We start from the raw sequence: 16302 nt of genomic DNA on the forward strand, positions 1-16302 counted from the left end.
GCCTGTAATCCCAGAACTTTGGGAGGCCAAGGCAGGCGGATCACCTGAGGTCAGGAGTTCGAAGCAGCCTGACCAACATGGAGAAACCCCGTCTCTACTAAAAATACATAATTAGCCAGGTGCAGTGGTGCATGCCTGTAATCCCAGCTACTCAGGAGGTTGAGGCAGGAGAATCACTTGAACCCGGGAGGCGGAAGTTGTGGTGAGTCGAGATCACGGCTTTGCGCTCTAGCCTGGCCAGCAAGAATGAAACTCCATCTAAAAAAAAAGAAAAGAAAAGAAAGGTATATACTAAATTATTTTTTCCTCAGGAACTTGAAGCATATCCCTCCTTACTAATTTAATTATAGCAAAGGTTTTGAACTTTATTCCTATACCCTTAAGGCACATTCCTGGATATTTCTGTGAATGTCAAATATTTTATCAAGAAAGAACTTCTGATTATTTGCTTTTATATGGAAAAATATGACCTGCCTTACTATGATCTGCTCTGCAGTACAGTTTCTTGGGACACATATAATAAGCCCAGTTAAAGTACCTTGAATTCTTTTCCACGTAGACTATTATCTACTAAGAATCCATTAGGAACGTGTTATTTTCCACAGATTATGCTAACTCTATTAGTATCATATTTTTTCCTTTCTGAGAAATTGAAAGATCTACTCTTCTTCCTGGGAAAAACAGGATGCATTTATAATAACAGGAGGTAATATTTAAGCAGGGCTCACGCTATGACAAGCAATCCCTGAGCCATATACACACACACACACACACACACACACAAACAAATATATATATACATATATGGTATGTGTGTATTTATATATACGCACACACGTATTCATTTAATACTTATGCCAACCTTTAAGAGGTATTACTATTATCACCATTTTAGGGATATGACACAGAATATAGGTGATTTGCCTGAGGTTAAATAGCTGATAAGTGTAGGATTCAGATTCAAGCAGCCTCATTCAACATGTATACTTCTAACCACAGACACACTGCCTTTGAGTTTTATTCCTGCTTTTTAAAAAATGCATTACTTTTGTCAGTTCATTTTTCAAAATATTGACCAGGCGCAGTGGCTCCCAACTGTAATCCCAGCACTTTGGGAGGCCAAGGTGGGAGGATAACTTGAGCTCAGGAGCTTGAGGCCAGTCTGGGCAACATGGTAAGACCTTGTGTCTACAAAATTTTTTTAAAAAATTATCCAGGTGTAGTGGCAGGCAACTGTGTTCCTAGCTACTTGGGAGTCTGAGGCAGGAGGATTGCTTAAGCCTAGGAGATGGAGGCTGCAGTCAGCTGTGTATATGCCACTGCACTCCAACCTGGGCAAAAGAATGAGATGCTGTCTCAAAGAAGTAATAATAAAAGTAATATGTTTTTCATCATAGAACAATTATATAATAAAGGTAAAATATTTAAAGCAGTTATGGTGATATGTGAACTTAATAGACATGAAAAATGCATTTTCTGAGTTTGAGTCTAATGCTAGCATAACAGGCAGATTGCATTCTGTGTGGTTTACATGATATGTGTTATGATCTATTGGACATGGGTTCTCCCTGGATATGATCTTTCTCATCTGTGTATAACAATTCATGTCATAATAATATTTCATAATATGTAAAGATTTTATAGGTATGAATTTAGGATTTACTTGGTGCTTATAAAGTGATATCAACATGTTACAGCAAAAAGAGGAAGTAATTTTTTGTTTTGTCCTGATACTTATGTGAAGAAGGCAACAGTAGTGTTTTCAATATAATTTTTGAAGGTATTAATATTCTAGATGGTACATACTAAGTTCTGATGCTTGATTCAAGCCAAATGCAACATTGTTCATTGTTGTACTTTTTTATAATTAACATTTCAGAATCTTTGAAAACTGTACTTTTCACATTTAAATTTGCAGCACCTTGTTTTTGGGATAAAGTCATTCATCGCATACCTGATTCCAGATGTACCAAAGGGTCTACATGACCGAATACGACGGGAGAAGTACTTAGTTCAAGAAATGATGTATGAGGCTGAACTGGAACATTTGCAACAACAACGGAGAAAAAGTGGTCAGCCTGTTCACCATGAATGGCCTTAGTTGACACCTGTTACCCAGTAGGGGTGATAACAGTAATGGGAAGAAATGATGGCAACTTTGAATGCTAGGTGGAATCTAGGAGGAAGGCATGCTTGGCAAACCACGTGTGTAATACGCTACTTGGAAATGTATCACCGCCATATTTGGGATTTGAAATATCCAGGCTTGTAGGGAAGAAAACAATGACTTGATGACCTTAAAAAGGGTTAGTTTGACATTGCAGGAAGCCAGGATGTCATTCTCAGAACCAGTCTCAGGGAGTTGTATGCTTGGAGACCTCTGCCTTCCATCAACTGCAGTGTAATGAGAAAGAGGCTGGTGAAGTTTTCAAAGACAGATTTCCATGTAAATGTTCACAAGCCAGGCGTGGCTTAAAGTATCAGGCAGTCTTCACCCACATACTAATTTGACTTTGGAAAGTATGGTTGAGTTCAGGTACTTATAAGAAATGACTTAAACAAATTCTTGCCTTGGCTGCCAGAACTCCACATCCCTTCAGTTTACAGGTTGGTAGGAATTGCCCTTGTCTCTTGCTGAGATTATGGTTCTGTGCCACAGGGGATTTATGCTGCTTTACATTGACTATGCAGTTGAAGAGTTGTACATCACCTTTAGTAGTCAAACCAAAAATCCAAGATTCCAAAAAGAACGGCATTCATTGAAATAATATTCCATTGCATTGGCTACTTCAAGTCTGTTTTATCCCTGGCAGAGCCAGTTGCACTGCAATTTTTTGTATTAACTGCCAATAAAGCCACATACTTATAAAATATGAATGGCTATTCTTACATAGTTTAGAACACAACTAATCCATACTTTATTGTGGAAGGCTGTTTTATAGTATATTTAATTTTTTCTCTATGATTTATTACAACTCTCATGGAATATTAACTTGAAATGCTGTACATACGTTGGTTTTCCTTGTCCCTTTGCACCTTGATGGTATGTAGTATATGTTGTGGTTTATGCAGCTCTGACACCAGTTTTTACTATTGTAATATGTTTATTTAGGAAAACTGAGGCCAGATGCTCTGCAACACTTAAGCTTTTTCAACAATGTGCACTCTTACTCATGAACTAATGAAAGTAATGCATGAATATAAATCTATATTATTTGTTAAAAAAAGCAAAACCTTTATTTGTGTTTTAGTTTCTTTTTTCATCACTGAAGGGAGTTTTATGTTATTATTTCTTTGATAGTTTTGATTTGGTTTATTTTTAACAACTCTCTAGAAACAAAGTCAAATTAATCACAAAAGACATAATTTTGCTTTGTTGTGGAATTTCTATTTCACCGTCAACTCTGTATCTATGAGTATGTCTGTTCCACATACAGATGAGGCAGGAGTGATGGTGCACTCAAGAAAGTTCAGAGGAGGCATAAGTTGTGGAGGTTGGAAAGGAAGAAAGAGAAGAGCTGAAGTAAATGTATGAAATTAAGACGTTTCCTTGCAAAACAAGGAAATCACACATATGCACAACTACATATTTATGGTTACTATGATTATTATTATTTTTCCAATCAAGCAAAGCACCATTATTTCTAATATTTAAAAGACCAGATCAAACACAATGGAAATAAAGCTACTACGTATATATGCTAGTGTTTCTCTAGTACGATTATGTTTCTCTTACTAGAAAACTATTTTCTAAATATTAACACTGAAAATGTTTTGTTAGCTTTTCCTTCTTTCTCTCCAGAAGAAAAGCGGATAGATGATAGCTGTTTCATTGTTTGTTTTTGTCAAGCATATTCACTTTCCTCCTTGTCCTCTGATTCTGAGCAAGGGAAAGGGCCTTAGACTCTGAACTTCCCTCACGTGCCCTTGTTATGTGAGACTCTTCCGTTCAGATTCCAGAGAGGTTCTCACACTCCCCGTCCTCATTTGTAGCAGTCGTAGCAACTAATTCTACTAAGTACAAGGGAGTTTTACACTCCTCCATTTTTATATCCTCTGCATTTACTTTGCTTTGTTAGGTACATGTAAATACATGCCTGAGTATAAATACTCTCTCTACCTATTAATAACATCAACCAACATCTTTTCCAAGTTAGGGTCACAGAACAGCACCATTTGTCTGAGAGTAGTATAAAGAATAATGATAGCTGTATCCTTGAGAAGTATTTCCTTTCCGTGTTTTTATATAGTCCCGTTAGGGTTTAAAACCATATTGATCAACTAGAAAGAAAAATATGAAAAGAGAAAAATATTTTAATTTAAAAATTGTAATACATTGGTTTATAAAATGCCTTCTCTGATACTTTCGAAACAGATGTGAAAAAGAGGAAAAGAAAAAATTGTCTGAAATGTTTATTTTGCGAAAAAGTGCAATAGAATCTAGTTATGCCTTCATCATTGTTGACAGTAAATACTGACAGCCCCTTGCAGTGTGTTAGTTTTAGATCACTCTGTTTTAGTTGAGAGAAATGTTTTATATCATGGTTTTTATATGAATACAAATTACTTCTCAAAGATTTATAGCACACGCTATTCTCAGGAATTCTGTATTACATGAATGCTGCTTATATATTTTCATATTCTAACTTGTCTTTTCAAGCGAATAACTAATATATATGTGCATGCAGTCTGCCTTGACAAGTTGTTCCAAGATGAAGAGCTTTCACTGTACAATGTGTGGAAAATCACTGTAGATCATGCCTGAAATAGTTTGTAATTGTCTGAGTCTGTGCACGTACTTTTAGATAAAATGCTGCTGAGTGACTGCATGATGAGATACAACTTCTGAATGCTGCACATTCCTCCAAAATGATTCTTAGCACAATCTATTGTATGATGGAATGAATAGAAAACTTTTTCACTCAATAAATCATTATTTGATATGGTATTTTCCCTATAATTTGCATGTTAAATTTAATTCTGCTTGCTTTTTAAATATTGAATTGAAATCTGTTGTATATGGGGAGGGGGTGTTGTTCATTCTTTACTCTGCAAGGCGAGTTCCTTATTCTTGCAGGCCATTACCATACTCTTAAAAAGGTTTGACTCTCTTCTAATAAGATCATTGTTTTCCTCAAGGTGCTTGCACATTATAAAGTGCTGGTGGGGAATCACACCTGTCTAATGCTTTGTATTTAGACACAGATAAGAGAAGAAGCTCTTGATTAGTTCTTGTGAGGGTTAACAATAGTGTCATCACACATAAGCCCTTTCTCTTTTTCACATTTATGCTGGCTCCATCAATCACCATCAAAATCTCTTTAGGACAGGAATTTCTGCACAGATACAGTGCATGCTAAGGAGGGAGGACATGCAGGAGCACCACAGCCAACTGTCAAAAAGAGGCTACCAATTTGCCCATTGTTTTCTTTAATGATGGTCAAAATGGAAAATCCAGGTGGCCTGCAGAGTTGCTTAACTGATAAGGCTTGATTGACTATCCTGTCAAGTGGGGGCAAGTTAACATAAGCCCAGGGTATGTGTGTTGTGTGGGGGTGTGCACACACACACTTGCATCTTGCCATCTTTTGTATAAGAATCAGTGAGCATTTACTATCTTTGAAAAATGCCCAACTCAGTCCTACTATGGTGACCAGATATTTCCACTCCATTTCCCCCCAAAATCACGGTATTAAAATGGACTCTGGGTATAGTTCTAGGTTTCATCCAAAGAATCAGTTAACATCTTACCTCATTCCTGCTATTCTTACTGGCTCAGAGAGAACCTTTTAGGAGTGACCTGAACAACCCAGTTTCTGATGAAAAGCCAAACATTTCCCTACAGGCATTTCTATTCCAAATGAAATATGACAACAATACATAGTCCAAAGGAGATATTAATTGGGCTTTAGCTTGAATCATTGATCAGCCCAGGCCTCTGCTAGCTAGGATTGATACCTTTGTAACAGTGATAAGTTACCTTCAATTGAATTTGCCATCTGGCTTCATTTGAAAAAACACACCCATGATCACATTTGATGGCTTTTTTGTTTTCTAGAGAACACAAATGTTACCCTCACTGCATCCTAGCCACATCCACATTAAGATGTCTTTTTTAGGAAAGTAAAATGAAACAAACAGGTTGGTAGAGAAAAGTTTCATATTTGGGACCAGTTCTAATATCTGCTACTATCAATGTCTAGTAAGTCCAATTTTACTGCTTTGTGACTGTATGTGTGCTTCTGCAAAATTCTCTCTAGAAAAAGCCTCGTTCGCTAAGAATGATGGATTCCAGCTGCATCCATGTCCCTACAAAGGACACAAACTATCACAAGAACAGAAAACCAAACACCGCATGTTCTCACTCATAGGTGGGAACTGAACAATGAGATCACTTGGACTCGGGAAGGGGAACATCACACACCGGGGCCTATCATGGGGAGGGGGGAGGGGGAAGGGATTGCATTGGGAGTTATACCTGATGTAAATGACGAGTTGATGGGTGCAGCACACCAACAAGGCACAAGTATACATATGTAACAAACCTGCACGTTATGCACATGTACCCTACAACTTACAGTATAATAATAATAAATAAATTAAAAAAAAAAAAAAAAAGAAAAAGCCTCGTTCACATGCAGCCAGCCCAAAGTGGAAGTCTTCGTTACACTAGACAGTCAGTTGTATGGGCTTTGCTTTATATCTTTCCCTAGGAAGGAAATAAATGAGATTTTCTGGTATAGACCTTCATTGACATCCTCAGTGTTTTTTCCATCTTAATTCTCTCTATGTGGTTAAAGTGACGTCTCTGCCCTCTTTGTTTTTCACAAAGTAACATTTCTTATATTATTAGTTGAAAAACAAAACTTTATGAAATCTATTTAGATACTCCTCAAAAAATAATTGTCATGTAGGTGGCTAGCCCCATGTGCTACTCAAACTGCCTCAGTACCATTACAATTATTTTGAATTGCATGTTGATATATGAAATTCAACCCTACCAGTAAAGTCTTCAGGCAAAATTAAGTATCTTTCCAACAAGTAATATGAACAGACTTTTCCATTGATCTTTACCCAGCGTATTTTTCTCTCTCTGGTGAGAAAAGAGAGATTGGGTGGCAGAAAAACCGGATGGCAAAGATAATTGTGGAAGCAATGTTTTGAAGATGATAAAGACAATTTAGAGTCTTTTCTACCCATGCAAAAATGTCTAGTTTACAGATCCTACTTCAGTGTCTGCTGTGCACACGCCCTGCCTTCTTTCTGGCTGAAAAACCACAATGTAGTTCATCTGTTAACACTCAGAAGAAATGAAGATTTTTTTTGTTGACTATGTTATGATTTATGAAGCTAAATCTAGTAAGCCTAGATTTTGGTGACAACTCTAACCAAAGAATAAACAGCCTGATTTTCAGTGTTAAAGATGAAAATACACTTAAAAAGATACACAATTTTAAGGTTATACAATTTTATCTTCCTAACATATACGTCCATTGGCCTCTATATTGTATTTTTCAAGTAGGAAAGAGCTATTGGAATTCTATAATTGAAAAAAGAATTTGGGGACGGCCAGAAGAGAAAACAGTGGATTTCTCCATTTTTATTCTCAATATGAGAAATTATGTTGCAACCATGTATTTATCCAGATGATTATAAATATTGATTTTATTGTTCCTTTTACTCACTACAGTTACCCTGCAAATCGTAAAAAAATAAAAATAAAAAAAATACACTGTGTATTGTTATCATTAAACATTCCTTCCAAATTCTTAAATTCCAAAGCCGATTTAAGGAAGCTTTGCTCTGTTGAAATAGACTGAATCAATTTTTCAGAAGGTAACCTATTAGCATTCTTGAAAGTAGTTAACATAAAGGTATATAAACCTTTACGAAGTGTATTCCAAACCAGTCAATAATGTTATCCACAAATGCAGCCTGCTTATATTATACTATACTGCAAATAAGTGATTTGAGGGTTGCTCACGTTTTTTAATATGGCAGTTAAATTAAGACATTAAGTAAAGAATTATGTGAAACTACTCTTAGCCTTTTAAATGTGTCAAAAGCAGATCCTGTAATAGGAATGAGGTGTTCTGAACACCTGTGCACACACTTGCTTTAGCAACTTAGGACACAGATGAATCGTTTCTGGAAATTCCTGAGGATAAGGTCCACAAGGGATATCACCATTATTTATTGCTTTTCTTGATTTATAGTAACCTATTTTATTAAGTTACAAGCCCTCTTGATGTTTATCTCTGTGTGTGTGTGTGTGTGTGTGTGTGTGTGTGTGTGTGTGTGCGCGCTTCCTAACCCATGGTAAGCTAAATATTACAGGCATTATTCAAAACATCAAAAAGGAAGTCATGTTATATAATATGAAAAACCTTATTTTGGTATATGCTTACTTGGTCACCTGGTGGACCTGCCTTAATCTATAAGGTTTTAACAAAAGATTTTAGAATAGATGATTATCTTCCTTTCCATTCCTAACCCTGTAGAAAATATTCACATTGATAATTCCCAAGCACTTAAAACTTAATTTAAAAAAATAATTTAAATAATTATATATAAATTATGTAACTATACTTGTTTATAGGCATTTTTCCTAATCTTAACTAGTTGTATAAACAACATTAGATTTAGATGTATTCTAGAACTCTGAAATTAAAAAGCTGCATACGATTTTGAAAATACAAAAATATCATATGAAATGTCCTACCGATGTACTGAAATATCATTATCAATGACCATCTTGCTCCACAGGGTAAGATGATTTTTCTAATATATGATGACAGCCTGACACTTCGAGAAAGGGTCATGTTGTGATTTCGAAGTTAAATACTTATGAGCTTAACTCTTTTTCTTCTGAAGATGGCTAATAGTTGAAACACCAAAGTATAATATTAGAAAAATGGGCTTGTGAATGTTTGTTATTCACAAGGGTATTTGCAGATCTACATTGATTTACTTGGGAGATTGGAGTGGGAGAGGAAATAATGGTGTTATCTCTTTCCAAGAACTACCAGTAAAAACTACAGATTAGTTAATTCACTATCAATGATGAGTTACCTTTGATTAGTTTATAAATTTGTATCATTCCATGTGTACCATTGATATCAGTTAAATTTTACTTATTTGAAAAGAGCTTATGCTACAAGATTATAAATGCTAGATAAAAGCAGTTAACTATAGTAAACCTAGCTAATTTACAATATTGAGATTAAGTCCATGAGACTTGTAAATATACAAATGTGCATATACATACAGCTATAACTTCTGTAATATTTTAAAACAATTTATTTCTAAGGGAACAATTAAAGGGAGACTCCTCTATTTTCTCCATAAATAATGTTTGATTAAGTCTGTAACAGCACAAAAATATTTCAGTAATATTCTCTTTGAAATACTATTTGAAAACCACATGGGCAATGGTTTACTTTTTGTTTCTCTTTAGAATGAAATGGTATAACCCTGTAAAGTCATGAAATAGTAAAGTTCTTATTTAGCAAACATTATATAAACAAAGGGAAAAGACCTTCCCCACCTTCTGTTGCTATTTTGAGAGTCACAGTTGCTTTGAACTGTGCATTGAGTGATAAACTTGGGTTGAGATACTGTTTACTTATCAAGGTTTACATGTACAAAATAATAAATCATAATAATGACTATTGCATCTTTTAGTAATAAACTTGTTTATAACAGTAGTTTTCTCTCTTTTCAGAATTTAGGACCTTTAGAAAAGTTACTCACTGGAAAATAACATTTTATTTAAACTCTGGCATTAAGAAAACTACTCTTTGGAAATTTATGGCATGACTTTTAATTTATACATTCTGTTTGTCTTATTATTTCTTATTCTCAAAATAGTAACATATATTCTGATCCTGCATCTTAAAAATCCTGAAGAGAAATAATGAAACCATTTAAGTTAACATGTACACCATGTTCTTCAGATATTGCAGACCAAATATTTAATGTTCCATGTGGGCCTGTCACGCTGTGCTAAGCACTGTATGATTTACTTTTATAAATCTTCATAATAATGCAATTAAGTAGGGATAATTTTTACTCCTATTAATTGGTAAATAAAGTAACATTTTAAAAGTATTGCCCAAAATTACCTAGATTTATGTCAGAATTTGTGTTTGAACCTAAGCCATTTGACTCCAGTTCCTCATCTCAATCATAAGCTGTCGTAGTTCTTATTCCAAATGGTGACGAAAAAATATCTGTCACAAAAATGAATTCATTCAGAATGAGTTAAAGAGGCATTGAGGTAATTCTGTTCCATTTTTACCAGTATCTGTGGCTGTGCTTTAAAGCACAGTGTTGAGTATCAAGTTTGGAACATTTTAGGCCCCTCTAAAACTCATCATTCCTAGTGTCATTTATTGAGAATGTCTCTGGTCATGCTGTGGCAAAAACAGCCATGAGTTAAACCCTCTTCCATGGTATGGATGGAACTTGTCACTGGACTGTCTTTGTACTGCACCAGTGGCCTTGGCATGACTCTGGGCTGCTAATCCTAGGGAGGGCCTGAGAGGAGTGCTGGGACTCACTAGCTGAATCTGTTGACTGTGCACTTCATAGCTCCCTTTTGCTTCATCACACAACAAACACGATTTTCATACACCGTGGAAGACAGTTTCCCACAGATTCCCATCTGCTCTCTACCTGAAACCCTAGATTTATGCCTGTTTGTTCAATTAAGAAGAATGGGGGGAGTCTCTACAATGACCTCTAAAATCTCTTGAAATGTCATCTGCTAATGCCATAAATTTCATTACACAAGGAAGGCAGAGATATTTTTATAATAATAATTGCATCTTCCAGTTGTATGACATTTTGATAACACTCCAGGTAAGATAATTAGGGACTATAAAAGAAAAAACATTTTTAAAACTTTTGCGGAAATGTACTGACCCAGTGAAATGTCTTTAGGAAAATTTATGAGTAAAATTTGTGAGTAAAAGGAAAAACTGTATGGTATATTTTGTTTTTATGCTATCCCAAATGGAAGTTCACAATCCTGATGTATTCCAAATCATATTTACATATATATGTATGCACATGTATATATATGTACATGCATATATAATGCCTACCATTAATTTATTCTCATCCTCAGAATTGCTGTTTTTTCCTTTTTATTCTTTCTCTCTCTCTCTCTCCCTCTTCCTTTCTTTCTTTCTCTCTCTGTCTCTCCCTCTTTCTTTCTCTCTTCTTTCCCTAAGATATTAATAAAGCCAACTAGGTTTGGCTCAGATTTCAATATTCACAAAATATGTATTCTAATTAATAAGAGTATCACAAGTCATTTGGAAAATAATTGCACCTCTCAATTTGCAAATCCTTAGATCAACAGCTTAATTAGCATTGCCAGACTTTGAAAAATGTTTCCAAAAATTCTGCTCCTTCTCGTTTTCAGATATTTCTCCAAATGTGCCCCCTTTTGACCCTTTCCCTCTTATCCCAAATATATTTTTTTTCTCATTTCTCTTATAAACTGTAGCCCAATACCTTTTTTCTCTTTCTCTATTCTCCTTTTCTATTTGAGTGGAGGGAGAGAAGGCAAGGATTGAGTTCTGTTTTGTAAACTCCAGTGTGTCTGTTTTAATTCCTCCATTGATTTGTCTGTCTTTTTATCTTTTCTAATAATAGATATTGGTATTGTCTATTGCATGCTTCTTTCAAGGCTTTCTCTTTCAAGAAATATTTAAAGACAACCTTTGGAGTTCCTTATCCTTGCCTATTTGGACTATTTCTTCTTACTTTGCTAACGCACTGTTTCTAGGCCTTTTGCTCTTATCTGGCCACCAAAATAAATATCTGACACTTGTCAGATACAACTTTGTTTCTTATTATCTGTCCTCTGATTTGGTCCCTATGACATACTATTTCTTTCTTTTACCTTTTCAGAATTTTATTTCTTCGCTTCCTCCAAAAATCTTTCACTGCTCCTTCATTTGTCAACTCACCTTTTAATTGGCAATGCCCTCATTATCCAGAACTTTAAACATTATTTTCTAGACACGAACTATGAAGTTCTCCATTTTTGTTACCTTACCCGGGTGGAGTGAGTTGAGCTTGCTCACATGAGCTGAATGAGCAGAGTACAAGTCTTGTGGACAATGTGTTTTGTCCAAAGAAGAACACTATTCCTGGTGAAATCTATGGTCTGTTTACACTATTTGCAACGTTCTTTTACCAAATTCTATTCTAACAACCTTCTATAGGACATTCCTTTTCTCTTCACTTAGCCCTGGAAAAAGGCTCCAGACTTCTTATTGAGTTCTGAGGCAATTTTTCATTGTAAAGTGATAGAAAGGAAGAAGAAATACTGCATGGACAACATAAAAGGAGCAGAGATTTTAGTTATAATCGCTCCCACTAGCCAGACATACCATATTCTCCTTCTGCACTTAGCTGAATTTTTTTTTAATGTTTGGTCAGGACAGCTAATGACTGGAATGACTGGAAGAGGACCTAATAGTGGTGGCGAAGGGATGTTAATAGTATGTTAATAGTTGTATGCCAATTGCAGCTACAGGATGGGAGATGGGTGGCATAAAATATGTCTACATGTATGTGAGGTGTGAAGTCAGAGGTGGATGTCATTCCTCTGTTTTATTCCTCGTGGTACAAAAGCAATAATATGCATATTCCTATTGCCCATTCTGCCTTTAAACTCCAAGATATTTTGATGGTTAAAAAACTACTAAAATGAAAAACCTGAAGTTTAATACGACACCAAGCAAACAGACTTTGATTTCTTGAAAGGTGATGAAATCCAGTCCTAATTTATTCAAGAAGGAAGTAGTCAAGGACATTTGGAGCAGATTGGTTTTTCTCTGTGAAAGTTGGAGTCTTTCAAATAATATCCTGGGAAACAGTATTTTGCATGTAGTAATAAATAAGTACAAATAGGCAGCAGACATCCCTGTCTGCTAGCAATGGCAACTATACAAATCTACTAACAAATAGGCAAGAAGTATGTGGAGTTTGTGTGTTTGTGTGTGTGTATATTGTGTGTGTCTGTGTGTGTGTGTGCATTCATACAGGTATTGCCTTAGAAATGGGTATTCTCAAATGCCATATTGTTGTAGCTTTTGTCCTTAGGATCATAGCCTGGAACATGTACCAGGCTTTCTTTCCTGAGTCCGTTCTGTAAGACAGATTCAGCCCCTTGTTTCCAGGCACTGCCATTCTCAAGGTGTTCCTGAGGAAAATAGAAAGACACATATTAGCAATATAGCCTTGATGTATTCCAAATTAACCTGAGAGAATCTTGTTTAGGCTTTGGCTTCAAAAAATTATATATAAGTACAAAAGAAGCATAAACAACTCTGACCTAAGACAATTTCTAATTGATAACTTTGATAATCCATGTAAGGTACTATTTCTAAAGATAATAACAGCAAAAAGAACAATTTATTGAGCATTTACAGTATGTCTTGTGTTGCATGAAGAAATTTTTACATCTCTCATTTAACCCAGCAATCCCGTCAGGTAGTAGTATTACATTATAAGGAGAAACATACCTCTATCTCATATGAGGATGGCCCCCTTCCTACCAGGGAATAGGAGAGCCTGCTGATAATAAGAGGGACACCTATACACAAACTCCCCTGGATGCTGCTCAACATTATTTTCTGGCAAAGAAGCCCAATAGTGACACAAGGAGTGTCCCCTCCCATTCAACTTAGCCTTGAGAACAGAAGCTGGCTGCCTGAATTAAGTAAGTTTATTATTTATTCCAGGAAATTCTATCTTCCTGAGTCTGCAAACCAATAAATAACTTGATCCGTTGCTTCTAGAACTTCCTCAAAATTCATTTATAGAAACAATAGGCTGCTTAACCAGCTGCCTTCTAAGCAAAATAAATTGCTCATCTGGGTAAACAGCCCTTTTCTCCAAAGTATAGATTGTTCAATGAAGCAAACTCCTTGCTTATCAAGCCACGGTTCAATTATCAAAACTGACTTTAGGACCTTCACCTGGCTATGTTTTCCAACTTTAAATTCTTACACCACAGTTTTGCCCAGTTCCAATAAGAACCCTGAATTGAAAGATCTACCTTAAGTCACTTAAGCTCAGAATTCTATAAATGTCTGCACCTAACTTCCATTCTCTGAGCCTCTCTGTAAACCTGGTGCTCTTGCCTCCCGCCATAAGTAATAAACTCAGCTTTAGGTGATATACATGTTATTCTGCTGTTTTCTGGAGAGGAGAGCAATGGGCAACTCAGAAATATTTGCCATGATTCGGGTTAGGCTTCCCTCTCCTAAAATCATAAAAGAATAAAATGTCTGGGACTAAAAGTGAATATAAGTTTAAACTACAAAGAAAAACACAACAACAACAATAACAACAAAAACACTCCTGCACTTAAGCTGGGAAGACAGACACTGATAAGGCCAGCTGCTCCCAAGGTCTGGCAGTCATCAAATGCCATAACAACCCTTTGAGTGACCATTGCACTCTTACCAATGCTGCCCCAGATAGCTTTGTGGTCATTTCGGCTTCCCGTAGACCCCTTTAAGAATCCTTCAGTGGGAACCAAACCTTACAAGACATGTTCTTCCTCCCTCTTGTTGAGGGTGGCATTCGCCGATTCCTCTGAAGTACCCCACCTTGCTGCATCAAGTCGGTAAGTCCAATTTTGTCTAACTACAGGCTCTTTCTGGTGGTCTTTGGCTGATGAAACCTTAATAATACTTGGACAGTGTCTCTAGTACTGCCTGACCTAAACACACTTCTTTTTCCCAGAATAAAAAGAGCTGGGGAGTTAGAGAGTTAGGTGCATCTTGCTGCTTCTTTGCCTGTGCATTCCCACCATGACCTTGCTTTCCATTTATATCCCATGGAACTGGAAATGCTTGTGTCCATGTTGCTCTGATAATCCCCCTCTCACCCACCCAGTTTTCAGATCAGAAAAGCTAGAGTTGAGGAGTTAAATAATTTACCCAAGGAATGCAGGACATGGAACCAGGATTAATCCCAGGACTATCTGATGCTGAGGTCCATGCTTTGAACTGTTATAGGAGAATGTGCCTTCAATTTGTTCCTTTTCTATGATTCGCTTTTATATTTTCCTAGAATTCACCTTCACAAGGGTTAAAACAAGCTTTGAAAACTGACCACCCGTAATGCCAATAATTCAGCTTCAAGGCACTTTTACCTATCAACATATTTATGTGCTTAAAAGCTGATTAGCTGAGGTAACTCTGAAGTTGAAACTCAAATTCTTTCAAGTTCTTTCAATCACTGCCTTCCCTTTCCAGTGCATCTTTGCAGCTGGTTTAAATAGGCAAAACCAGGAATCCCTTTGAGTCCATACACATTTTTAGAAGCTCAAACATCAGCTCACCTGCTCTGTACCACTGTCATGCTGAACTCCGCACCAGCATAGTGTTTTGTACTTCTTAGACCAAAAGCAAAATAAATTACAAACTGGTCTAATTAACAGTGGTTGAATATCCTCACCTCTTTGGCGACCTATTAACAAAAGAACAAATAGATTAGACAGTTGCAGTCCTCCAAGTCTTCCTTTACAAATTTAAACATTGTCAACTTGAAAAGTAGGTTACTTTTTAGAATAAAAGTGAAAACAAGACTGAGTGGTTAATAAACAGAAATTGCTTAACTGCTGAAAGAGGTAGGAGTTCATTTTTAAACATCAACAAATTATCAGGTCAGGTAGACTCATGACTGTAGAGTTAAACAGAGACAACCTATTTATTTTTAAATATCTATTGTAGAAAACTCTACTAGTACCCTTCTTTGGCCAACAGAGGGGAGAGCAGTAATTATTCAATTTCTTCCTTTAAAAAAGCTCTTGATTTTTTAGCCAAACCAGATATATTAATATTTGAGATCATCTAAGCCAGTATTTGTAAAATTAGAAAGAGTATTTTTATTGTTCCTTCTTTTCTTTCACCCTAACATCCTGAACAAGCAATATCCTCATGTTCCTCCCAGGTATTTTAAGCATTCCTCACACCTCCTCACGCCTCACACCTCCTTTTCCCTTCCTCAAAACATACCTGTTCAATGTCCTATTTCTTCAAATCCTGCTGTGGAACAAGAGTCAAATTGATATTCAAACCAAGACGTAAACGCCAGTGATGTTGCTCCTCCCAGAATTTATGCAAATTTTAAGTCATAAAGACTATTCACTAATACCCTATATCATTCAATGATAGTTATTAGTCCCATACTCAGCGTAGTGTAAAGATACTAGAAGGAAGAGTGGAGTAGCGGTTATACCGTTGATCAAATTTCTTTTAAGTGCCAGAT

At 36.1% G+C, this 16302-nt stretch overlaps 2 protein-coding genes across 2 annotated transcripts in view; one reads left to right on the forward strand and one right to left on the reverse strand.

The window, feature by feature from the left end:
• The window catches only part of ANO3 (anoctamin 3), a 323668-nt gene extending 318729 nt beyond the window's left edge, over nucleotides 1-4939 (forward strand). The window contains 1 exon segment of the mRNA XM_031653387.1: nucleotides 1919-4939. Coding sequence (XP_031509247.1) covers nucleotides 1919-2101 — 183 coding nt within the window. The 3' untranslated portion in view covers nucleotides 2102-4939.
• A 7783-nt stretch (nucleotides 4940-12722) lies between these two features.
• The window catches only part of SLC5A12 (solute carrier family 5 member 12), a 50707-nt gene continuing 47127 nt past the window's right edge, over nucleotides 12723-16302 (reverse strand). The window contains exons 14-15 of the mRNA XM_003910111.4: nucleotides 15374-15501; nucleotides 12723-13222 (exon numbers count right to left, since the gene is read on the reverse strand). Of these exons, the coding sequence (XP_003910160.1) occupies nucleotides 13073-13222; nucleotides 15374-15501 (278 nt within the window). The 3' untranslated portion in view covers nucleotides 12723-13072. The remainder of the gene's footprint in view (nucleotides 13223-15373; nucleotides 15502-16302) is intronic.

This window comes from Papio anubis, chromosome 12, assembly GCF_008728515.1.
Source record: "Papio anubis isolate 15944 chromosome 12, Panubis1.0, whole genome shotgun sequence".
Classification (NCBI taxonomy): Eukaryota; Metazoa; Chordata; class Mammalia; order Primates; family Cercopithecidae; genus Papio; species Papio anubis.